This window comes from Dermochelys coriacea, chromosome 4 (genome assembly GCF_009764565.3).
Source record: "Dermochelys coriacea isolate rDerCor1 chromosome 4, rDerCor1.pri.v4, whole genome shotgun sequence".
NCBI classification, from domain to species: Eukaryota; Metazoa; Chordata; order Testudines; family Dermochelyidae; genus Dermochelys; species Dermochelys coriacea.
The window spans coordinates 144,521,383-144,546,782 of record NC_050071.1 but is presented as its reverse complement, the minus strand read 5'-3'; the positions used below and the strand labels follow the sequence as shown (position 1 = coordinate 144,546,782).

Below are 25,400 nucleotides of genomic sequence, written 5' to 3'. Positions count from 1 at the left end.
CAGGTAGCGCGGTGGGCAGCAGCCACGGCAGGTGCAAGGGGACTGGCAGGGCTGGAGCAGATCCGGGACTGTGGCACACTGAAGAGCTGAGAACGGAAGGGGACCCAGCTGGACCTGCGGTGCCGAAGCAGGTTACCAGCACCGGGCAGTCCTGGCCCTGTTTATGAGGACAGGTGGCTGTTTAGCCTGCGGCCATTCCCTTCAGCTTAGGGTTACCCACACAGGGAGCAGGGCCCGCCCTGCACTTCCCCCCACCCCCCAGTTCACAGGTAAGTGATGATCCACACAAATGTTCCGTGTTTTTAATTGCACTTTCATAGCCACTCTGTGCTGTTTGCCGTGTCCACCTCACAGGACGTCGCCAGTCCGAGTGCAAACAGCCCACAGCGCCACATCTTGAATGGGAATCTGCATATTCCAGGTGCTTTGATCACCCAAAGGTAACACAAATAAGGCTGCTTAGCCGGATTGGGTCCCTTCCAAAGGGAAGAGAGCTGACAGTGATCAAACACCTCGCGTCCACATGGATCCTACACGCTGCACAGACATGCCCAGCCCAGCTGTACGAAGGCCCGTCCATCTCCGGTAGAAGTCACAGCTTCCTTGGAATTACTAATCCCTGAGGCTTTAAAAACGAAAGGGATTTTCTATTCAAGTTCCATCACATTCCCTTGGGGCCTTGCATGGGAAAGGGACATCAATCTGTGCTAGATAAATACTTCACAGAGGGCAGAGTACAGAATGGGGGAGACTTCACGGCCTGTACTTGCTTTGCCTACCACTGATATGCAGCCACCTCTGGGGTGAGACATGGCTGCTGTTCGTGCACAGCGATGCGCCCTTGTGTCACAGCAGCCTGGCCCCTCCCCTGCCAGGGTGAACTCCTCTCAGAGCAGAACCGGCCTGTTACAGGGAGAGGCTCTGCGGGGGATGCTGCAGGCTGAACCAGCAGAGGGAAAGGGACACTGCCCTGCCCAGGGCCCAATCCTGGGAGGTGCCGAGGTCCCCCCAGGAGCCTTGTAATAGCAGTGGTGCAACAGGCCACCTCCCACCGCAGACAGGCCCGGCCTGGAGAGCACAGGGCCTGCCCAGACAGGTTCCTTCCCCCTTCCTGCACATGGTCCCAAGCAGCTGCAGGATGCCAGAGCCAGCAGGCCAGGGTGTCTCGGCCTCTCCCAATTCGGCAGAGAGAAGGAAAGGGCAGGTGCCACCGGCTGCCTTCTGGCTGAGAACCCCTGCGCTGGGGCAGAGCCCAGATAGATCTGGCACCCAGCTTAGCAGCAGCAGCCAAGTGACAGGGAGCCAGCCGTAACACCCCCCATTCTGTACCCGTGGGGAGCCCAGCCCGGTGATCCCCGTTCATAATACAGCACCGAGCCATCCAAGTGCCTCCCGGTTGTTTCTGTGCAGCCAGAGCAGGGCTGGGCTGGGCCCTGCTGGCTTTCTAAAAGCCATGCTTGCTTCTTCCCAGCAGGGGGCACTCCGGCATTGCGTACGGGGTGGGCACACTGCACTGGGGACTCCGGAGCTGCAGCAAGTCTGCAGATAGGTGCCAAAGGGCGACTCAGGCCCGTCCTCTGGGGGCTAAGTGGGCGTGTTCCAGGGCAGGACACCGGGAGTTACACTTCCCCGCCTGGCAGCGGCCGTCACGCCCTCTCTGCTGGCACTGGCCGTGCCTGGCACTCGCTGCGCACTCGGATTGCAGGGAGGCGCCAGCCCAGGCTCCGGGGGTGGGGGGCTGGCGCTGCAGGCTGAACACTAAGAGAGGCAGTGGCGGCCGTCGAAGTCCGTGCTGGCCCCGGCTCCTGCCTCCGCTCCATGTTCTCTGCCCCACTCTGGAGGGGGCGGGGTTCCCAGCAGGGCTGTGTGCCCCAGATTGGCACGCGGCTATGGAGTGCAGCCCCCTCGAGACACTGGCTGGGGAGTCCTGCTCTGAGCGGGGTCCATGGGCTCGCCCTCCCCATGGGGCACAGCTTCTGGGAGCAGTCCGGCCCTGCTGGGCTCTGCCAGTGCTGGGTTCTCCTGCTCCTGCCAGCTGGACTCCCTGCCCTCAGCGGTTCTGCTGGGGTCTGGGCTCCTTGCTCTTCCCGCAGCCCCGGCATCTGCATTCTCAGGCGCCCCCTCCTCTGGGATGGGCTCCGGCTCCGCCTGCTCTCCCCCGGCTGGCTGTGGTCCCTCGGTGGCGGAGGGCTTCACCGGCTGGTGGCACATGGGGCAGGTGTCCTGCACGTACAGCCACTTGCGGAGGCAGCCCGTGTGGAAGAAGTGGCCGCAGTCGGTGATCACGGCCACGTTCATCTCCTGCCCGGCAGAGGAAGGAGGGGTTAGTGGGGAGCTGGCCAGCACAGCCGGGACTGGGACAGACACCGCTGTCCCGCTGGAACGGGATGGGGTACGAAGATCCAATCTCCAGTCACCCAGGACAGAGCCTGGTTCAAGAGGCTGTCCCAGGCTCCCTGGTGCCATAAAGGGCAAGGGGGTGTTGGGGGGCTGCCAACCCTTACACCAGCCTCTCCAGCATGGCTGGCACCCCAAGACGAGGAGCCAGGAAATGCCCCATTACCCAGCACCCCTATGCCTGCCCATTGGCCCTCACATTCAGGGCCCCTAGGAAGTCACCAGGAGACGTGAGCCACCCATCTTGCTGGCCAGCTGCACCGTGAAGCACCGACCAGCCTGGGCTGTCACCAGAGGCCCCCTCATTGGCATCCTTTGTACTGCACAAGGCACAGGTCTCACCACAGATCAGCGAGCTCCCGTTCCAGGCTGTCTGCAGACGCAGGCAGTCGGTGCTGCATTCCTCTCCCTCAGGCCAGGTTTTCTAGGGTTCCCTTCTCAACGGTAAGGGCTCAAATCCTCGTCAGTGTACAACTCTACTGCACGCCCATGGAGCCTGGAACACGTGGGCCTGGATTCCAGGGCAGGTGCACACACGGCCTGGGGCAGTTATGGGGCCCATGTGGCATAACCAGACTCAGCAGAATCTCATCAAAGAATAAAAGTTTCTCATGCTCATGGTCTTGGAGCACTCTTGCCAAACGGGCCCGAGTGTAAGGGGAGCTGCAGCGTCCACCTGAGTCTGCAGGCAGCCTGAACCCAGGAAACTCCCCTGCCCCCTAGCGATGCTGAATGGACGCAAGAACTGAGCAACTAATTGCCCAAGGTTTAGCCCAGTGGTTCTCACCTTCTGGGTTGCAGTCCGTGTGGGGTGGGGTCAGGCCAGCTGCGGGCAGGATTGCAGCAATCACTAGGGGGTGGAGGATGGCATTTTACAAACTGGCGTCCTCCGCACATCGTGACCTCGCACCAACGGTGCACGCCAGGTCACGCCGGTGTTCTCCAGGCTGCCTGGGGCCGCAGGGAGCAAGACATCCAACAAGGGGGCCATGCAGGCGACAAGTCTGGGTCAGTCACTGCCCTTGATCTCGGTGCGAACCCCCCAGGGACACCCCCCCCCACGACCCTCGCAGCCTATTCGAAGTGGATCCAACCCTCCCCCTGATCTAGAGCATGTGGAGGCCAACTGAGAAGCTCCTTAAACCCCCAGGAAGCCACCTCCTTACGCAGAGCAGGTTGGGCTGGGGTAGGGGGCCCCCCTGGATATACGCAGTGCACTCAAGGGGAGAGGAGTTTCTGATCTGCACAAGAGAACTCGCCCCGTCCCCCACACAGGCTCATCAAAGAGCAGGGGCAGGTTCCCGAGCAGTGACCTACTCCGTGTGGCAGTGGAGTCGGTGCAGGAGGAGGGCGCTGGGGACCCCCTCTGCATCGGAGTGGGAGTCACCGTCCCCGCTGGTGAGCGCTGGCACCACATTGCAATGCCGGGGGGAGGAGGGCGCGGCTGGCTCACCTGGAAGCAGATGGCACACACGTCGTTGTGGTCCCGCAGCTGCCTGCTGGTGGCCCTGGGCAGCGAGTTGATCTTCTTGGCGGCCTCCCTGCGGAGCAGGAAGCTCTTCCAGCCCGACTGGGCCCGCAGCCACACGTTAAAGTAGGAGTGGATGATGATCACGGAGGCGCCCATCCAGCTCCACTCGCCAAAGATGGACTCCCAGGTGCCATAGGCCACCACGCAGACGGCCACCAGGAACTCCAGCACCCGGCTCACCGCATTGACGTAGTAGATGATTTCGTCCGTCTTCTCCAGGGGCGCATCCTGGAACAGTTCGATCATGAAGAGCGCGTAGACGAAGAGGGTGCCCATCACCTGGTGCAAAGGGTCAGAGAGCGGGGATGATGCTCTGCTGCCAACAGCAACCGGGCCAATTAGCCCCACACCCCTCGCAGAGGGCAGATGACGGAAAATCAGGTGACTTTGGTTATCACGACTGTCACATGTCCCTTGGCAAGGTCCCACCCCAGGGTGGGTGTGAAGGAAACGAAGGGGTTGCGGGCGAGGTGTCACTGCAGGTCAGGGACCGGCCCAAGGACAGGGGATGCTGAGTGGCCAGGTTTCAGGTGGCGAAGGGTTCCCAGCGAGGGCACAGGGCTCCATGCTGTGGCCACTCTTTAACAGTCAGTAATGCTCTGCAAAGAGGCTAGCGGGGAAGTCACAACATTTGCAGAGGGCACAAAATGTAGGTTGGCCCGAAGTGGAGGAGGCTGTGAGGAAGTTCAGAGGGACCCAAGCCAGCCGGGGCAGCACCACGGCAGCTGGGATTTGAGGGTGGCAGGTGCTCATTAGCAGGAGGAACAGATGCTGTAGGGAACAGACTCCAGCTGTACCCGCAAGGAGGGGAGCCCGCAGCTGGGGACCTGGATCGGTAGAAGAGGGATCTGGCTGTACTTGCAAGGAGGGGCACATGCAGCTAGGGACCTGGATCAGGGGGAAGAGGGACCCGGCTGTACCAGTAGGGAGGGCAGCACACAGCTGGGGACTCAGATTGGGGGAAAGGGGACTCAGACATACCCACAGGGAGGGAAGCACGCAGCTGGGGACCTGAATTGGGGGGAGAGGGTCCTGGCCGTAGCCCCAGGGAGGGGCTGAGGAAAGGGGACCCGGCCATCCTGGCAGGGAGGGGAACACATGCCTGGGGACACGGACTCGGGGGAAAGGGTGTGGCGAAGCAGGGTGTGTTCAGAGAAGGGTAACAAGAAGAATTTCTGCTCCAAGCTGGGGGACTGCAAATGGGGAGATGAGCATCTACCAGGAGAGCCTGATTGGGGGAAGGGGACCCGGCCGTACCTGGAGACCCTGATTGGGGGCAGAAGGCCCAGCCGTACCTGCAGGGAGGTGAGGATGTACCTGGAAACCCTGATGGGGAGAAGGGGCCCGGCCATACCTGCAGGGAGGTGAGCATGTACCTGGAGACCCTGATCAGGGGCAGAGGGGCCCAGCCGTACCTGCCGGGAGGTGAGCATGTACCTGGAGACCCTGATGGGGGGAAGGGGATCCGACCGTACCTGCAGGGAAGTGAGCATGAAGCTGGAAACCCTGATGGGGGAAGGGGACCCGGCCGTACCTGCAGAGAAGTGAGCATGCAGCTGAAGACCCTGATGGGGGAAGGGGACCCGGCCATACCTGCAGGGAGGTGAGCATGCAGCTCGAGACCCTGATGGGGGGCAGAGGGTCCCAGCCTACCTGCAGGGAGGTGAGCATGCAGCTGGAGACCTTGATGGGGGAAGGGACCCGGCCGTACCTGCAGGGAGGTGAGCATGCAGCTGGAGACCAGGATCAGCAGCCAGAAGTCCATGTGGAAGAAGCGAGCGATTTTGTACGCCATGAAGCAGGGGAAAACCAGCAGGAAGAGGCACAAGCTGAGGCTGCGGAAGTGCTTCCAAGGGCTCCTGGGAAGAGGAACATGTCAGAGGCCTGGCCAGTCCACAGCTCAGCCTGTGGGGCCCGGCGCTTCCCCAGAGCCCCCGTGGTGCCCCAAGAATCCCTCCCACCACGGAGGAGAGGGCTGCGGAGCCTGCCGGACCGGCTGGGAGTGAGGGAGACGCACAACGCTCTGCCCGTCCCCGCTTGGGGAGCTAAGGGAGGCCTGTGGGCCCAGCCAGTTCTGCCTCACTACTCTGCATCCCATACAGCTCCTCGTGGCCGCTGGGGACTCTCCCTTGAGCCGTGGCACCGTCTCCCAGCCAGGGGTCTGAGCAGCTCCGCGAGGGCCGAAGGGGAAGGCAGCGGCATCACTGCGCTCAGCAATAGTCTGTCCGAGGGCCTGATCCAGAACCCAGTGATGCCAACGGGACCCTTTCTGGAGTGGGCCCTGAGAGAAGAGGGTGCTGCATCAAGCCCCAGGCAGTCCCGAGGGGCGGCCAGGATTGTGCCTGGTCTGGGGAGATCCCCATGCAATGAGCTTCAGCCATGGGGAGGGATGGGACTCTGGTTAGGTGGAAGCTGTGCCACATCACCAGGGCAGGCTGCAGGGCATCAGGCAGGGCCGGATCCTGCTGCCCCCTATGGGAGGCTGGGGGATCAGGTGCTACCTGTTCTGCGAAGCCCCCAGCGCCAGCACGATGGGGTCGGCTATCTCGATCATGGACTGCAGGGTTGACGTCACCACGATGAAGAGGATGATGCTGAGGAGGAAGGTTCTCTGCAGGATCTGCAGGTCCAGCAGCCCCGTCTGGAGAGCCAGCAGCAGCAGTGTCACGCCCTCCGTCACCCCTCTGCCAGGCGAGCAGGAGAAGAAGGCATGGGGCTTCAACCAACAACCGCGTGTCCGCCGGAGGCATGCGATCACCACTGCTGCGTGTGCAAAGCCAGGACCTGCTAGTGCAGATGGCCAGGAGCATCACCGGCTATTTGAGCAGGCGGCCATGGTAACCACGCGTGCAATGACCAGCGCATGAACGCACATGCAGTGCTGCATGCGGGGACTCAGACCCTGCCCAAACCAGTGACAGCCAGCTGCCGTTCGCACAGTGCTGTCACCAGGCAATACCCTCGCCCCGGGGGAGCAGTGCTCACAGCCCAGATCGCCAGGGAAGGCAGCCCAAACTCACAGCACCCAGCCAGTCACCTGGGGCAGGGCAATCTGCCTAAAACAACATTTAGGGTGAGAAACTCCTACTTGCAACCCGTTTCTGTAGTATTTTAAACTTATATTTCATCTTTGATTTATTTGCTGGGTAATCTGCTTTGATCTGTTTGCTATCCCTTATAATCACTTAAAATCTATCCTTTGTAGTTAATAAACTTGTTCTTGTTTTCTCTAAAACCAGTCTGTGAAATCCATAACGGGGTGGGAGGGGCAAAAAGCTGTGAATAAGTTCCTCCACAGTGTGGGAGGGAGCGAATTTCCTGAGCTTACGCTGTACAGTTTTCTGTGCAGCACAAGACCATACAATTTTGGGTTTGCACCCCAGAAGGAGTGTGCACTTCAGTGCTGGGCGATCCCCTAGTTGATTCTTCCCATGCAGAGCTGATTTCAGGGTCTGTGTCTTTCTGCAGCTGGGCGTGTCCCTACCTGCGTGTGCTGGAGGAGGCTTGAGGGCCTGGCACAGCAGGACAGGGTAAGGAAGCCCAGGCTGGTGGAACGGGTGGGCTCAGTGGGACCCCGGTACATCAGGTGGCACCCCGGAGTGGGGGGTAACCCATCACACACGGATCCTGTGCATCAGTCACACCCCACTCCCTCTCCGTACAGCTGCCTAGCGCTTTGCCGCAGGCCGACAATAAGCTGCCCAGGCTGTGGGACATGTTTTCTCTCTGCCATGCAGCACTACGGGGGTCACAATTAACCACGTGGGTGCCCAGCCCCAGGGGAGTGTGACTGTGGGCAGGAGAGAGTCAGATCCAGCTCATGGATCACAGAGACAAGAAGGGAGAGCGGAGAGAGTGCCCCCACCGCACCCCTGAGGAAGACGGCATCCTGCCACCCAAGGCAGTGCGGGAAGCCCTGCCCCTGGAGCTGGCCAGCGCCAGCAGCTGCCAGGGGCATGTGTGTCCTGCGATCAGAGCAGTGATGCAGCACGCGTAGACAGACCTGAGCTAGCTTGCATCTCGCGCGCTCCAGTACCACTATCTGGGAAGCCACGACAGCATGGGCTGGAGAAGCCCGCCTGGGGTACGTGTTTGAGCAGCTTGCCCATGCTGCTGCTGCTCATTACTGGAGCAAGCTCAATCCAAGCCAGCTGGGGTACGTCTAGCCGTGGTGCCGTCGCACCTCCGGCTGCAGTGTAGACATGCCCAGCGCAGTCACCCGCAGAGCCGCCAGACCAGAAGCCAAGCCTGCGGCTTCCTCAGCCCCAGCACGGCAGCGATGCCCATGCCCCGGGGGCCCCTCACCTGTGCATGACGTTGCCATTCTGGAAGGCATTGTAGCCCAGCAGGTAGAACTTGCAAAGGTTGAGCACAGCCAGGGCGAGGTAGGAGACAGTGAAGGTCAGGCCGAGGAGGGAGTAAGGCGTGCCGCAGCACTCTGCCACGCTGCCAACAGACCACACGGCAGGGTGAGACGCTCCTTTGGGAGGCCCCGGGTCCATCCCCCTAACCCATGTGGACAGATCCCAGGGAATGGGCTAGGAGAGCAGGCAGGTATGGCACCGCAGCAGTAACACCAGGGGGCGGTAAGGAGCCGGACCTGAATTGCTGAGGTCCAGGCAGGCTGTGTATGCGACGTCCCTTATCTCAAACCCTGGCAATGGATGAGATGCAGCCCAGAATGGCCTAGATCCCCCCCACCCCACCCCAACAGGCAGCCTGAGCCCACTGCTCCCTGGATCAGCCCCGGCGGCCCTCCAGGTCATTCCGCCCCCAGCCCCAGCGCGGGTCGCCCCCTCCTACCTGCTGAGGAAGATGAAGAGCAGCCCCTGCTGGGCGAGGAGGCTGTTGGAAGAGGCCAGGAAAGAGTAGATCTGGAGGGTGAAGAGCACCAGCCAGAAGACAAGGAAGAGCACCGGGATAGCCAGCTGGCTCCAGAGGGACATGGCCAGTGCCACCAGCCTGTACATCTCCAGTCCCTGGGGAGAAGGCGCCAGTTAGCCAGTGCTGTCACACAGCCTGGGCCGGGGGGCTGCAGTGGGGATCTTCTGTGGAGGAGTGTCTGTGGGAGCTGAACGCGTCCCAGCTCTGTGTGCTGGACAGAGAGCCCCAGTCCAGCTGAGGGACGGTGTGTCTGATCACGCACATTGCCAGCCGGTGCCTCCATCCCCCCTCTGGTAAAAGTGATGGAGTCAGAGCGTCCAGCTACTGGACTGCAGGGACTGCCGGGCTGGGGAGTCAGCCTCCTGTACCAGCTCAGTGGGCAGGTTTACGGGGCACCTGGGGGCAGTGTTTGAAGTGTGTCTAGCCCTGGAGACAGAACCCCGGCTGCTCCCGGAGAGTGCCCTGCCCTCACACCAGCGAGCCACATCCCTGCTCCCCAGGGGCCAGAGGGGAGTCCAGAGCTCCTGGCCCCGCGCTGGGGACTGTCCGTAAGGAGGTCGAAGGGGCCCAGTTCTGATGGTGGTTTGCATGAAGGGTCTCAGACTACAATGGACTCAGATTCATCAGCCTGTCTCGCACACAGCACCTCACAGCCACCCTGGGCTAGACAGGAACTAGGCCTCTGAGCTAAAGATCCCATTCCCCAGACCCCTGAGCTAGCCAGCTGCCCTGCCCTGGGGCCAGATGGGAGCCAGCGGCCCCTAGAGGGGAAAAGGCCCTGTATCTCCTCCCCTCACTCCAGCCAGTCCCCCTAGCCGGGACACCCCTTCAAGTGGCAAGGCCCCATGTCTCATTCCTAAGGCTATGATTTTGTCACGGATATTTTTAGTAAAAGTCAGGGACAGGTCATGGCTTCCGTGTTTTTTTCTTTATTGCCCGTGACCTGTCCCTGAGTTTTACTAAAACATCCCTGACAGAATGTTTAGGGAGGAGGGTCCAGCACCCTGCCCCCCGCAGCAGCTGGAAGCTGCAGGGACCCTATTGCCCAGTGGCTGGAAGGGGTCCCCCTGCGGGGTTGGGAGCTGCAGGGGACCCCCTGCAAGCACTGAGCAGTTCCAGGGTTCCTCTGCTGCCAGTGGCTGGGAGCTGCAGCGGGAGGAGGGGGCAGCTCATGGCGGCTGAACAGCTGCGGGGGGCCCCTGTGGCCACTGAGCAGCTCTGGGGTCCCTCTGCTGCTGCCAGTGGCTGGGAGCTGCGTGGAGGGAGGGGGCTGTGGGTAGGCCACTGCAAAGGGGACCCCTGCCAGCAGCGGTGGCTGGGCAGCTCAGGGATCACCGCCGATGGCAGCAGCCAGTCAGTTGCGGGGGGTCCCGCCACCCATAGCTGTGGGAGGTCCCCTGCCGCCCGCAGAGGCTGGGCTGCTGCAGTCCCCCGCTGCTGGCAGCAGCTGGTGAGCTGCAGGGCCCCCAATGTCACAGAGGTCGCTGGAAGTCACGGTTTCCATGACTTCATCTTAGCTTTACTCATTCCCCCACCCTCCCCAAATCAGCTAGTCTCCCACCCTAGAGGGGCAAGGCCCCGTGTCTCATTCCCTGCCCCGCTGAGCCAGCCAGTCCCCTGCCCTGCAGTTGGATTGGAACCAGTGCCCCCTACAGGGGCAAGGCCCCGTGTCCCATTCCCACCCCCCTGGATCAGTCTGGTTTCGCTGTGAAATGCCCCGCGCTACCTGCCTGAGGGCACTGCTGGACTCGTTCATCTCCCCCACCCACCCTCTCCCTGCATGCCAGCCGCTCACCTGAGCCATCTCCCTGCACACCGCAGCGGCCAGATGGAAGGGAGCCAGCAGGTGGGAGGCGGCCACGTACAGCACCTCCACCACAGTGACGGAGGTGGCAAAGGTGTTGACCACGGGAAGCGCCTGGAGGGGGAGGCCGCAGAACCGGGCCAACAGCGGGAGCAGCGGGGCACAGAACAGCCACACCTGCTTGGTCTTCATGAGGAGGGCGCAGAGCGTGCTCACAAAGATCTGGCCTGGCGGGAAGGCGAGAGCAGGCCCGTTACTGCAGCTGGAGCGTGGCCGTGGCTCATAGCCGGCCCCGCCCACATCCCCCGTCGCTTTCCTGTACTACCAGCGTTCCCAGCATGCATGTGTCCAGCTAGCACGATGGCTGCAGCCCACAGTCTAGGCAGCATGGCCTAGTGCTTAGAACGCAGGGCTGGGAGTCACAACTCCTGGGTGCTGTTCCCAGACCTGCCACGGTCTCCTTGTTGGGCGTGGGTGAGCCACTTCCCCACCCAGAACAGGCTGCTAATGCTGCCCCCGCCACCAGGGGCCAGTGGGAAGTTTGCTATTCAGTGATCATGGATGGTGCTTTGAGATCCTCAGCCAAGAGGTGCTGGGTGAAGGGAGACGCATCACCAGCTCTCCCAGATACTGCTGCAAGCAGGCCTGGGCTCACCCTCCTCCCCAAGGCCCCAGACAGCTGCACAGAGGCTGTATGGGAGGGGCTCGACCTGCACCCTGCCTGCAGGGAAGAGTTCCCCACCCAGGTTACAAATGGCCACCGGAGGGCGCTGTCCCCCTGGGTAGCCGTAAGCCCCAAGCTGTGTCGTTTGAGGTCAGTTGGGTAGTTGTCGGTCTGCCCTACTCATCGCCTCGCCCCAGTTTACTGACACCAGCACAAACCCCTGTGCAGAGATGTCCCTTTTGGGGGAGCTTCCACCTACCACTCACTGACACACTCCACTGGGAGAAGCCAGATTGAAAGCAGAGCCAGGGCTGCAGTGTGTAACTGAGGGTGTAACGCCCAAATGGCCAGCTAACCCATCCAGACCTTATGTCCAAACCCAGCCCCCATTCGAAGCCCAAAGCGGGGGTGTGAATTCACATGCCCCAGGGCAAGCAGAGATGTGGTCAGGATTCAGATTCAAACTCACTCGAGGTGTTTCTAACGCCCCCTCAGCATGGTGCCAGTCGCTCAGAGATGCTGCTCAGCCAGCAGTCAGGCTGGACTCCCCCCGTGCTCCCCACTACACTGCGTGAGCATGTGTGCCGTGGTCACACTGAGAGGCCATTAAAGGGTCACCCCAACCCTTACCAGGTGCCAGCCATTGGCTAGAGAGTCTGTGGGTCTCTCAGCTCCGCTCCTTGGGAAATGCTCCCTGAACAGGAGCTGGGGGCACCCTGCAGGCGCTGTGGCTGTTCCGGTTTCTGGTGGGAGGAATCTCATGGGAAAATCCTGACCCTGGGACAAGCCCTTCCCTCGGGCTGCGGGGCTTCCATCTGATCCCCATGCCAAAGGGGAAAATGGGGTGGCCCCACAGAGAAAGGCGTCTCAGGAAAGGGCGGCCACAGGGGCTTGCAGCCTCACCTGTCAGGGTGGTCATGAAGCGCCTGAGCACCACAGGGTCCTGGTACACAGCCCCCTGGAACTCATACTCCATCTCATGGCGCATGTAGTCCCTGGAAGGAGAGGGGTGGGGTCTTAGCAGCAGGTGCCTGTTCCTCCCCTGCCCGGCCCTCCTATCAGCCCCACAGTGCCCCAGACTCACTCTAGTTAGCCAGAGCCCCAGGTATGCACCTGCGATCTTCTACCGAGTCCCCGCACCAGCGAAACCCAACTCACCTTTCTCTCCTGGCTCCTGATCACACCGCAGGGGCAAGCGCTACCCCAGGGCCAGGAGTCGGAGCCGCCCCTGCAGCCAGGAGCCATGAAGTCACAGCCCAAGAGCACACGTCTCCAGTCCTAGCTTCCCCCGGATCCAGCTCTCCCTCAGGGCTCTCCTCCCAGGGTACCAAGCACTGCTGCGGGGTGCACTGCTAGCTCCCACACCCTGCAAGAGGCATGTACACTGCGTGCCCCTGACAGGGCCGTGGTGAGTGCACAGAGCCCCTGGGACAAGGCAGGTGGCTTGCAGCCAGGTCGCCGGGCTTACCTGGCCATCTGGTGCCCCTCGAACAGCAGCAGCAGTGTCAGGCCATAGAGATAAAGTCTCACCAGGGATCTGACTGGGAGCAGCAGCACCACCACGCACAGCATGTGGCCTGGGAAAGGGAGAGAACAGGTCAGCCAGCCATGCCTGCGGTCTCCCATCACTGTGCTGTCCACCCTCTCCCGAGGGCACAGCCAGAAACAGCACCCAGTGCTCAGAGCTAGCCCCGCAGGAGCACTGGTCTCTCCTCTTCAAGCCATTTCTTGGGGTCTTTCTGCCCCATCCCCCATCCTCTTACCGTAGCGAGGAAAGCAGAAACCAGTTCAAACTCAGCCACGTGTGTTACGATGCTGCACTTTCCCAAACAACTCCATCTATAAGCTACACACAGGGGGCGCTTCGCCCACCACTGAAATGCAGCCACCTCTGGAGCACAGTGCAGCAGCTGTTGAACAGCGACACTGAACAATGGGAAGTGGCTATCACGTGTTGCAGGGGCTGCATGAGGCAGAACAAGCTACTGACTCCAAGGAGAGAGACCCACCCATTGAATCCCTAATGCCAGCCAGGGTTTGCTTGCAAGTGTCCCACCCAAGACCTAACCAGCTGTTAGAATATAGATATTCAGGCCGGCCTGTAAAGGCCTACACATTAAGAACGCAGGTGTATTTTTATCCCTTAGCTCATTATAGAGGTATAAAACAAAGCCCTGGAGGGGATGATTTAGTTGGGGATTGGTCCTGCTTTGAGCAGGGGGTTGGACTAGATACCTCCTGAGGTCCCTTCCAACCTTGTTCTTCTATGATTCTACGAAAATCACAGTCTGCCTGTGTCTGGGCCTTCTCTCCCTTGGATAGTCTGAGGCCTTGCTCTTAGGCTAAGATCTCTGGCTAAGCAGCAGGGGCAGCCATAAGCTGGGAAGCGAACAGTCACATCCTCACATCACAAGCCAGTCCCATTGAAATAAGGTGGTATTGGGCTCTTAGGAATACAATCCTGTCCTGATAGTGCCCATCACCTCCAGATAAAGATGGTTAAAGAAAACTTAGTTTGATAGCATCCTGTCTGGTGAGAAATCCCTTATCAATAGTTGTGGTTGTGAAACCCTCATTTCTGTACGTTTTATCTTTATGGCCCCCACTTTTCTATTGTTAATCTGTCTGGTTTTCTGTTCCTTTTGTCTGCTGTATAATTAATTTTGCTAGGCGCAAATTAAATTGGGTAGTGGGATATAATTGATTAGAGAATTACGTTACAATATGTTAGGATTGGTTAGATAGATTTCAGTAAAATGGCTGGTTAAGGTATAGCTGGGAATATTGCTATATAAACTGGGGTCGAACAGGAAGTGGAAAGGAAATTGGAATCATGTTTGCTAAGGGGGCGGGAAACGGGAACAGGGACACACACAGGCAAGACTCTGTGGCGTCAGAGCTAGGAAAGGGGTGTGACGTTATTAATATGAACTGGGACCGCATAGATCGGGGTGGCCAACCTGAGCCTGAGAAGGAGCCAGAATTTACCAATGTATATTGCCAAAGAGCCACAGGAATAGGTCAGCAGTCCCCGATCAGCTCCCCCACCCACCAACAGCCCTACCAATCAGCACCTCCCCCTCCCTACCCACACTTCCCAATCAGCTGTTTCGTGGTGTGCAGGAGGCTCTGGGGGAGGAGCAAGGGCACGGCAGGCCCAGGGGAGAGGGTGTTAAAGGGTGGCGTGGAGGCAGGGCCTGTGGCAGAGCCAGGGGTTGAACAGTGAGCACCCCCCGGCATATTGGAAAGTTGGTGCCTGTAGTTTCAGCTCCAGTCGACGCCTGTACAAGGAGCCACATATTAACTTCTGAAGAGCTGCATGTAGCACTGGAGCCAAAGGTTGGCCACCCCGTCATAGGTCATTGTTGCCACCACTGTTATGTATTTGCAGCAAATATTTTACAAAGGTTGTCATGGGAAGAGGTTATGATTTGCTGGTTATAATTATGCTAGCTGTATGTGTGTATCATTTTTGTATTTGAAGTTATGAATATGGGCTATGTACCTGTATCTCAAATGTATTTGATTCCAAGTAGCCTCAGAGAAGCATTTGGTCACTTTCTTGAGAAAGGACTTTCTTAGTAAGTGCCCAATCAAGAAACACTTAACTGACAATGGACTTTGGGAGACGCCAATCCACATCTGAGCTTTCCTGGGAAAGTTCAAACTAACATGTAAACAATGGTGTTGGCCTGTAAAGAACTGAGGCATGCATGGACATGTGACTCCAAACTCCATCTTGCTGCTGAGATCTTCCACAGGGCAGAGAATATAAAAGGCCCTAAAAGCCCTTCCATTTTCTCTTGAATCCTGCTTCTTACTTCTGGAGGAACCTTGCTATAAACTGAAGCTCTCAACAAAGGACTGAATGACCCATCCCAGCTGGGGATGTTCTCCACAGACTTGATTTGAGCCTGCAGTTTATTCCATCACTGCTACAAGCCTGAACCAAGAACTTTGCCATTACTCTATGTCATTGATTCCATGTAACCAATTCTAGCTCGTCTCTATCTTTTTCCTTTTATGAATAAACCTTTAGATTTTAGATTCTAAAGGACTGGCAACAGGTGATTTGTGGGTAAGATCTGATTTGTATATTGACCTGGGTCTGGGGCTTGGTCCTTTGAGATCAAGAGAACCTTTCTTCTTTTACTGAGGTGTTGGTTTTCATAACCATTCGTCCCCATAACGAGTGGCACCGGTGGTGATACTGGGAAACTGGAGTGTCTAAGGGAATTGCTTGTATGACTTGTGGTTAGCCAATGGGGTAAAACCGAAGTCTTCTCTGTTGGCTGGTTTGGTTTGCCTTGGCGTGCACAGAAACCCCAGCCTTGGGCTGTAACTGCCCTGCTCTAAGCAATTTGTCCTGAACTGATAATCTCAGAAGTGTCCCACCAAAGGCAGCATTGTTACAAGGGGACACCGGTAAAGGCTCTGTGGCGTCGGAGCTGGGAAGGGAACACTGGGGAACAGACTCTATCGGTGTGTAGAGATAAGTCCGACTGGTGTGAAGGGCTTTGGAATATGCTTGCTTGGAAACTAACTCCAACAAACATCGCACTGTCTGCACTTCGGACTTCTGGTCTTTTGCTGCTAGCTGTCTGCGTGACAAGAACCAGGGAAGCGGAAGAGTGGAATCATAGAATATCAGGGTTGGAAGGGACCTCAGGCGGTATCTAGTCAAACCCCCTGCTCAAAACAGGACCAATCCCCAACTAAATCATCCCTGCCAGGACTTTGTCAAGCCGGGCCTTAAAAACTTCTAAGGAAGGAGATTCCACCACATCCCTAGGTAACCCATTCCAGTGTTTCACCACCCTCCTAGTGAAAAAAGTTTTTCCTAATATCCAACCTAAACCTCCCCCACTGCAACTTGAGACCATTGCTCCTCGTTCTGTCATCTGCCACCACTGAGAACAGTCTAGATCCATCCTCTTTGGAACCCCCTTTCAGGGAGTTGAAAGCAGCTATCAAATCCCCCCTCATTCTTCTCTTCCGCAGACTAAACAATCCCAGTTCCCTCAGCCTCTCCTCATAAGTCATGTGTTCCAGTCCCCTAATCATTTTGTTGCCCTCCGCTGGATGTTTTCCAATTTTTCCACATCCTTCTTGTAGTGTGGGGCCCAAAACTGGACACAGTACTCCAGATGAGGCCTCACCAATGTCGACTAGAGGGGAACGATCACGTCCCTCGATCTGCGGGCAATGCGCCTACTTATACAGCCCAAAATGCCATTGGCTTTCTTGGCAACAAGGGCACACTGTTGACTCATATCCAGCTTCTCGTCCACTGTAACCCCCAGGTCCTTTTCTGTAGAACTGCTGCCTAGCCACTTGGTCCCTAGTCTGTAGCGGTGCATGGGATTCTTCCATCCTAAGTGCAAGACTCTGCACTTGTCCTTGTTGAACCTCATCAGATTTCTTTTGGCCCAATCCTCTAATTTGTCTAGGGCCCTCTGTATCCGATCCCTACCCTCCAGTCTACCTCTCCTCCCAGTTTAGTGTCATCTGCAAGCTTGCTGAGGGTGCAACCCACACCATCTTCAACATCATTAATGAAGATTTTGAACAAAACCGGCCCCAGGACCGATCTTTGGGGCACTCCACTTGATACCGGCTGCCAACTAGACTTGGAGCCATTGATCACTACCCATTGAGCCAGACAATCTAGCCAGCTTTCTATCCACCTTATAGTCCATTCATCCAGCCCATACTTCTTTAACTTGCTGGCAAGAATACTGTGGGAGACCGTGTCAAAAGCTTTGCTAAAGTCAAGGAACAACACGTCCACTGCTTTCCCCTCATCCACAGAGCCAGTTATCTCATCACAGAAGGCAATTAGATTAGTCAGGCATGACTTGCCCTTGGTGAATCCATGCTGACTGTTCCTGATTTCAAGTTGCAATGGGGGAGGTTTAGATTGGATATTAGGAAAAACTTTTTCACTAAGAGGGTGGTGAAACACTGGAATGCGTTACCTAGGGAGGTGGTAGAATCTCCTTCCTTAGAGGTTTTTAAGGTCAGGCTTGACAAAGCCCTGGCTGGGATGATTTAACTGGGACTTGGTCCTGCTTTGAGCAGGGGGTTGGACTAGATGACCTTCTGGGGTCCCTTCCAACCCTGATATTCTATGATTCTATGATCACTTTCCTCTCCTCTAAGTGCTTCAGAACTGATTCCTTGAGGACCTGCTCCATGATTTTTCCAGGGACGGAGTTGAGGCTGACTGGCCTGTAGTTCCCAGGATCCTCCTTCTTCCCTTTTTTAAAGATGGGCACTACATTAGCCTTTTTCCAGTTGTCCGGGACCTCCCCCGATCGTCATGAGTTTTCAAAGATAATGGCCAATGGCTCTGCAATCACATCCACCAGCTCCTTTAGCACTCTCGGATGCAGCGCATCCGGCCCCATGGACTTGTGCTCGTCCAGCTTTTCTAAATAGTCCCGAACCACTTCTTTCTCCACAGAGGGCTGGTCACCTCCTCCCCATGCTGTGCTGCCCAGTGCAGCAGTCTGGGAGCTGACCTTATTCGTGAAGACAGAGGCAAAAAAAGCATTGAGTACATTAGCTTTTTCCACATCCTCTGTCACTAGGTTGCCTCCCTCATTCAGCAAGGGGCCCACACTTTCACTGAAGGAAAGCCCTCTAACAGCAGCCGCCATGTGGCTGTACGTAAAGCCAACATGCTCATGACCTCATGGGGAAATAAGCCACCCCCCCCAAATCTGAGTGTATCTTGCAGAGATAATTGTGAGCACTCCCCTATGCGGCAAGCAGGAAGGGCGCCTGCTGGAACCCACAGCACGCTCTTTCAGTGCTGTCCAGGACAGCAACTGTCTGGGCTGTCCAAGCGTCGGCCGCCTGTCATGACTGCCTACGGCAGTGCAGCCACACCACCAGCGAGCAGGCTGCGCCCCACTGGCCTTCATTGCAACGCCAGGTGCAGATAAAGTGTGCACAATTCCAGTGCCTCGGCCCTTCCTCAGCAACCCCGTGCAGGAATAAAAAGCAGCACGGCTGCTTCCCGGAACACTGATCCCAGCAGCAAGCGGAACGGCTTGTCCCATCACATGTCCCGTCTGGGACACAGGAACACACACTACCGCAGAAGCGTGGTAGGTGATCTGCAGCCAACCAACGGCTCGGGGTTATTTTTTCTAGAGCGTCACAAGTTGCCTGGAGTTTTACAGACAATTCTAGCCTGGTCGATAGTTTTAAACTATTTCTGATAAAAAAAAATCCCCTCCCCCCGCCTGTTCCCAATGAAACAGTAATACTAGGATAACGGGTGCCTTTGACTGGTAAAGTTTATACCCCGCCTACGTGGGCCAAGTCACACGGGTATCTGCATTTTTATACTGGTACTGCTGAGACCAAGTATTTTGGGGGGGGGGGGACCCTGGGGACACTGGCATAGTTTAAGCAGCACCTGCATTTAGACAAGCCCCTCACAAGACACTGTCTCTGCCCAAGGAGCTGGCAATCTAACAGACAGGCAGAAAATAGCAAGATGAAGATGCAAGAGGGAAAGCAAAGAGCTGGATGATTTCACATAAGCACTCCCCACTGGGACAGGGTAGCAGCACGGACCCAGCATGGTCCAGAGGTGTCGAACTTTGAGGGCTGTGTGCCTACAAAGGAAGCACGTTTAGGATTTCCAGTCTATTCACTACAATTCTTGCATCCTCCATGACTTGTAGAGTAATTTATGCTACTAACGTTGTACTTTCCAGGCAGGGCCAGATCAAGTCTCCTGTGGGCCTGGGGCTATTAGATTTTGTGGGGTCCCTGTATACAAGTCTTTTTCCTGGGAGGGAGTTTGGTGTAGGATGGGGTGGGGGATTGGGGTGCAGGAGAGGGTGTGGAGTCGTGGAGTCGAATCGTGGAGGTCAATGAATGGCTACGCAGGTGGTGTCGGAGAGAAGGCTTTGGATTCTTTGACCATGGGATGGTGTTCCATGAAGGAGGAGTGCTGGGCAGAGACGGGCTCCATCTTACGAAGAGAGGGAAGAACATCTTTGCCAGCAAGCTGGCTAACCTAGTGAGGAGGGCTTTAAACTAGGTTCACCGGGGGAAGGAGACCAAAGCCCTGAGGTAAGTGGGAAAGCGGGATACCGGGAGGAAGCACAGGCAGGAAGGTCTGTGAGGGGAGGGCTCCTGCCTCATACTGGGAATGAGGGGCGATCAACAGGTTATCTCAAGTGCTTATATACAAATGCACAAAGCCTTGGAAACAAGCAGGGAGAACTGGAGGTCCTGGTGATGTCAAGGAATTATGACGTGATTGGAATAACAGAGACTTGGTGGGATAACTCACATGACTGGAGTACAGTCATGGATGGTTATAAACTGTTCAGGAAGGACAGGCAGGGCAGAAAAGGTGGGGGAGTAGCACTGTATGTAAGGGAGCAGTATGACTGCTCAGAGCTCCGGTACGAAACTGTGGAAAAACCTGAGTGTCTCTGGATTAAGTTTAGAAGTGTGTGCAACAAGAGTGATGTCATGGTGGGAGTCTGCTATAGACCACCGGACCAGGGGGATGAGGTGGATGAGGCTTTCTTCCGGCAACTCACGGAAGCTACTAGATCGCATGCCCTGATTCTCATGGGTGACTTTAATTTTCCTGATATCTGCTGGGAGAGCAATACAGCGGTGCATAGACAATCCAGGAAGTTTTTGGAAAGCGTAGGGGACAATTTCCTGGTGCAAGTGCTAGGGGAGCCAACTAGGGGGAGCGCTTTTCTTGACCTGCTGCTCACAAACCGGGTAGAATTAGTGGGGGAAGCAAAAGTGGATGGGAATCTGGGAGGCAGTGACCATGAGTTGGTTGAGTTCAGGATCCTGACGCAGGGAAGAAAGGTAAGCAGCAGGATACGGACCCTGGACTTCAGGAAAGCAGACTTTGACTCCCTCAGGGAACAGATGGCCAGGATCCCCTGGGGGACTAACATGAAAGGGAAGGGAGTCCAGGAGAGCTGGCTGTATTTCAAGGAATCCCTGTTGAGGTTACAGGGACAAACCATCCCGATGAGTCGAAAGAATAGTAAATATGGCAGGCGACCAGCTTGGCTTAATGGTGAAATCCTAGTGGATCTTAAACATAAAAAAGAAGCTTACAAGAAGTGGAAGGTTGGACATATGACCAGGGAAGAGTATAAAAATATTGCTCGGGCATGTAGGAAAGATATCAGGAGGGCCAAATCGCACCTGGAGCTGCAGCTAGCAAGAGATGTCAAGAGTAACAAGAAGGGTTTCTTCAGGTATGTTGGCAACAAGAAGAAAGCCAAGGAAAGTGTGGGCCCCTTACTGAATGAGGGAGGCAAGCTAGTGACAGAGGATGTGGAAAAAGCTAATGTACTCAATGCTTTTTTTGCCTCTGTTTTCACTAACAAGGTCAGCTCCCAGACTGCTGTGCTGGGCATCACAAAATGGGGAAGAGATGGCCAGCCCTCTGTAGAGATAGAGGTGGTTAGGGACTATTTAGAAAAGCTGGACGTGCACAAGTCCATGGGGCCGGACGAATTGCATCCGAGAGTGCTGAGGGAATTGGCGGCTGTGATTGCAGAGCCCTTGGCCATTATCTTTGAAAACTCGTGGCGAACGGGGGAAGTCCCGGATGACTGGAAAAAGGCTAATGTAGTGCCCATCTTTAAAAAAGGGAAGAAGGAGGATCCTGGGAACTACAGGCCGGTCAGCCTCACCTCAGTCCCTGGAAAAATCATGGAGCAGGTCCTCAAAGAATCAATCCTGAAGCACTTAGAGGAGAGGAAAGTGATCAGGAACAGTCAGCATGGATTCACCAAGGGAAGGTCATGCCTGACTAATCTAATCGCCTTTTATGATGAGATTACTGGTTCTGTGGATGAAGGGAAAGCAGTGGATGTATTGTTTCTTGACTTTAGCAAAGCTTTTGACACGGTCTCCCACAGCATTCTTGTCAGCAAGTTAAGGAAGTATGGGCTGGATGAATGCACTATAAGGTGGGTAGAAAGCTGGCTAGATTGTCGGGCTCAACGGGTAGTGATCAATGGCTCCATGTCTAGTTGGCAGCCGGTGTCAAGTGGAGTGCCCCAGGGGTCGGTCCTGGGGCCCGTTTTGTTCAATATCTTCATAAATGATCTGGAGGATGGTGTGGATTGCACTCTCAGCAAATTTGCGGATGATACTAAACTGGGAGGAGTGGTAGATACGCTGGAGGGGAGGGATAGGATACAGAAGGACCTAGACAAATTGGAGGATTGGGCCAAAAGAAATCTAATGAGGTTCAATAAGGATAAGTGCAGGGTCCTGCACTTAGGATGGAAGAATCCAATGCACCGCTACAGACTAGGGACCGAATGGCTCGGCAGCAGTTCTGCGGAAAAGGACCTAGGGGTGACAGTGGACGAGAAGCTGGATATGAGTCAGCAGTGTGCCCTTGTTGCCAAGAAGGCCAATGGCATTTTGGGATGTATAAGTAGGGGCATAGCGAGCAGATCGAGGGACGTGATCGTTCCCCTCTATTCGACACTGGTGAGGCCTCATCTGGAGTACTGTGTCCAGTTTTGGGCCCCACACTACAGGAAGGATGTGGATAAATTGGAAAGAGTACAGCGAAGGGCAACAAAATGATTAGGGGTCTAGAGCACATGACTTATGAGGAGAGGCTGAGGGAGCTGGGATTGTTTAGTCTGCAGAAGAGAAGAATGAGGGGGGATTTGATAGCTGCTTTCAACTACCTGAAAGGGGGTTTCAAAGAGGATGGCTCTAGACTGTTCTCAATGGTAGCAGATGACAGAACGAGGAGTAATGGTCTCAAGTTGCAATGGGGGAGGTTTAGATTGGATATTAGGAAAAACTTTTTCACTAAGAGGGTGGTGAAACACTGGAATGCGTTACCTAGGGAGGTGGTAGAATCTCCTTCCTTAGAGGTTTTTAAGGTCAGGCTTGACAAAGCCCTGGCTGGGATGATTTAACTGGGACTTGGTCCTGCTTTGAGCAGGGGGTTGGACTAGATGACCTTCTGGGGTCCCTTCCAACCCTGATATTCTATGATTCTATGATTCTATGAGTCTGGGAGGTAGTTTGGGTGCAGGAGGAGATTCTGACCTGGAGCAGGGGTTGGGGTGCAGGAGGAGGTACGGGGTCTGGGAGGGAGTTTAGGTTCAGGAAGGGAAACCGGCCAATGGGAGATGTGGGGGCAGCATGCAGAGACTCCTTCCCCCACCCCATGAGGGGCCGCAGAGTTGTGCCAGCAGCCAGCCGCTTCCAGCGTGGCATGGGGCCACGGCATACAGGCAGAACTGCCTGAGTGCCTCTTTTAGTGGCCCAGAGATCACTGCCTGTGATTTATTTTTGCGGGGCCCTCTTGAGCTGGGGCCCTGGGCTGCAGCCCCTAAAGCCCCTGTCTTAATCCAGCCCTGTTTACAGATGGAGAGATTAAAAAAATAGTCCCAAATAATTTTGCATTTTCAACTCGTTAAAACATTTCTAATAAGTTTTTCTATAGGCCATGTAGCACCACAGTCTGGGATGCCACGGGGTGGACTAGAGATTTTTCTGTAGGGAATGTGGCATGCACCATGGAATAGCGCATTCAGGTGTGGGCACCTCAGCATGTGATTCCCTTACCCACTCTGGGCCTCACTTCCTCTCTCTGGCAGCCTTGGACTCAAATCCTTTCTCTACGCAGGAGTCACCACTGCACTAGAATGGGAAAACCCACATGTTCTAGTAAAACTGGCGCCATGGGACTCTGTGTTCATTGCCTCTCAGGGATGCCTGAGCCAATAGGCTTGGATTGCAAGTAAACGGGTTTTAATGAAACGGGCCAGCCCTGCAAACTGCCCTGGGACCTGACCATCAAGCCAGGTCCTCCCTCCTCACACAGTAACAAGAAAGCGTCTGCATTTAGAACGTGGTTAAGGATTCTCTGGATGATGCACGAATCAAACCCATAAAGACCCAATGGTCCAGCTAGCCCAGTGTCCTGTCTTCCCACAGTGGCCAGTGCCAGGGAATTGCCTTCAGAGGGAATGAACAGAACAGAGCAATTATCGAGTGATCCATCCATCGTTCTCTCCCAGCTTCTGGCAGTCAGAGGCTAGGGACACCCAGGGCATGGGATTGCAGCCCTGGCTAATAGCCATTGATGGACCTATCCTCCAGGAACTTACCTAGTTCTTTTCTGAACCCAAACCCAGCTCCCTCACCCAAGGCAGCATCCACCCTCCAGAGCTTACAAGCCAACAGAACAGCTCCCGCTGGCCCGGGAAGGAGCCAAATAGAGCTAGTTACAGGCTGGGCGCAGACCTGAGGAGGAAAGGGCTATTCTGTTTGCAGTGGAACCGTGCTCCCAGCTAACTCTCCCGGGAAAACCTGCAAACCAAAGAACTTTATCGTGCTGTCAAACTGTCAGAGACTAGAGCATCGAGGACATGGAGACCCCCAGGCTTGCCAGTCACATCAAAGCTTGTGAGAGGTGTTGCCTAGACAGGTACCTGGGGGCAGGAGAAGCCGGGATGACCCCTTGGGTGCCTTTCTGTCTGGGCCTATAGTTAGCTACTGTCATTGGGCAGCGAATGAAGCAGGGTCCCACTGCGCTAGGATCGATCCACCGCTTCTGCAGCCGATCCCCCGGCAGTGTGACAGGCAACAGCTCCACCCAAAATATGCCCCGTTCAGAGCACTCTCACAAGCCGGCCTGCCATGCACATCGCTTAGTCTGACTTCTGTATTTAGGGGATAGGAGACACCATGGGGTGGCTAATGTGTAGGAGCCCCCGGCTGGGGAGCAGGGGGGTGCCTTGGAAGCCACAGCTGGAAACCACCCAGCCTCCAGTGTTTGGGGTGGGGGATCCTGACTCCTGCACATGGGTTTCCTGAAAAAAAGAAAAGGAGGACTTGTGGCACCTTAGAGACTAACAAATTTATTTGAGCAGAAGCTTTCGTGAGCTACATGATGATGCATCCGATGAAGTGAGCTGTAGCTCATGAAAGCTTCTGTTCAAATAAATTTGTTAGTCTCTAAGGTGCCACAAGTCCTCCTTTTCTTTTTTGCGAATACAGACGAACACGGCTGCTACTCTGAAATGGGTTTCCTGCTGACTCAGAGCCAACCCCACTCAGTCACATGGTGCCGCTGGGCCCCCTCCATGAGTGGCAGCTGGCGGAGCCCTGACCTCGGGAGCCAGGCAATCTGCACCCCACAGGGAGAGGCAGGAACAACGGCTGGGCGCTGCAGGCAGGGGGGCACTGCTTTCTGGGCGAGCACACTGAGGGCAAGGGAGAGTTGTGCCTGGAGATGGGGGGGTCTGACTGACTTGAGCTGTTTGGTGGGGGTGGCTGAACCTTTATATTGTGCCCCCTGATATCCACACCCACAGCTCGGGGGGGAGGCCCAGCACCCACCATGGCCACCCAGGACCCTGCGCCCCTATACAGACAGCGCCCCACTCCTCCAGCGCCTTCCCCGGCTCCCACACATACAATGGAGGTGGGGAGCTGTGGCGCATGCAGCGCGCCATCAGGATTGGCGCAAAGGAGCAATGCAGGCTGGGACTCGGTCTGCACCTCCCACGCGTCCAGAGGAAACATGAGGGTGGGCGGCCCCGACTCCCCCACGGGCCTCGCCGTCCCCGCCTGGGCGCTCCCTGGGAGGGCGCAGAACTCGCTGCCCGGAGCGGGGCCGCCCCCCCGTCTCACCCAGGTAGTAGGCGTGCCAGAGGGCGCGGCGGCGCCACGGGGCCTCCTCCTGCTTGGCCCGGAGCAGTTCGGCAAAGGCCTGGACGTCCCAGCGGTAGAGCAGATCCAGCAGGACGACGCTGGGCACCCGCAGTGCCACGTTGGCCACCTCCTCCAGCCGAGGCATGGCCGGCCCGGGGGGGCCGAGGGCAGGGGGAGCCGCCTCTCCCTAGGGTGCAGGCAGGTGTCTCGGGGTCTCCCTCCCCTGGGGGTGCGGGGCTCAACCGGGGGGTCTCCCTCCCCTAGAGGTGGTAGGGATGGGGGGTCTCGCTCTCTGGGGGGCGGGGCTCAACTGGGGGCTGTCCCGTGGGGGGGCACTAAGTGGGGGCGAGCTCAGCAGGAGACCAGGGATGTCCCGAGGGGGAGCTCGGCGGCGGGGGGGGCGCCTGTCCCGCAGG

The 25,400-nt window shown here is 56.7% G+C and overlaps 1 protein-coding gene across 4 annotated transcripts; it reads right to left on the bottom strand.

Moving 5' to 3' along the window:
* Positions 1-288: 288 nt before the first annotated feature.
* Positions 289-25,314, bottom strand: LOC119855009 (RING finger protein 145-like). Of its 4 annotated transcripts, XR_006280673.1 has the most exons (11): positions 24,964-25,311; positions 12,749-12,857; positions 12,184-12,275; positions 10,608-10,843; positions 8,732-8,907; positions 8,234-8,374; positions 6,430-6,612; positions 5,640-5,787; positions 3,851-4,207; positions 3,185-3,247; positions 2,181-2,301 (listed from the first exon to the last, which is right to left on the bottom strand). XR_006280673.1 is itself a non-coding variant. In XM_038400355.2 (10 exons), the coding sequence occupies exons 1-10, from the start codon at positions 25,127-25,129 to the stop codon at positions 1,888-1,890; spliced, it is 2,022 nt and encodes a 673-aa protein (XP_038256283.2). In that variant the 5' UTR covers positions 25,130-25,314; the 3' UTR covers positions 289-1,887. The 4 variants fall into 4 exon arrangements, 3 of the variants coding, with proteins under 3 accessions (XP_038256283.2, XP_043368817.1, XP_043368818.1); XM_038400355.2 differs by lacking the exon at positions 3,185-3,247 and having other exon boundaries at positions 289-2,301; positions 24,964-25,314; XM_043512882.1 differs by lacking the exons at positions 3,185-3,247; positions 24,964-25,311 and having other exon boundaries at positions 289-2,301; positions 10,608-10,838; positions 12,749-12,798.
* Positions 25,315-25,400: the final 86 nt, after the last annotated feature.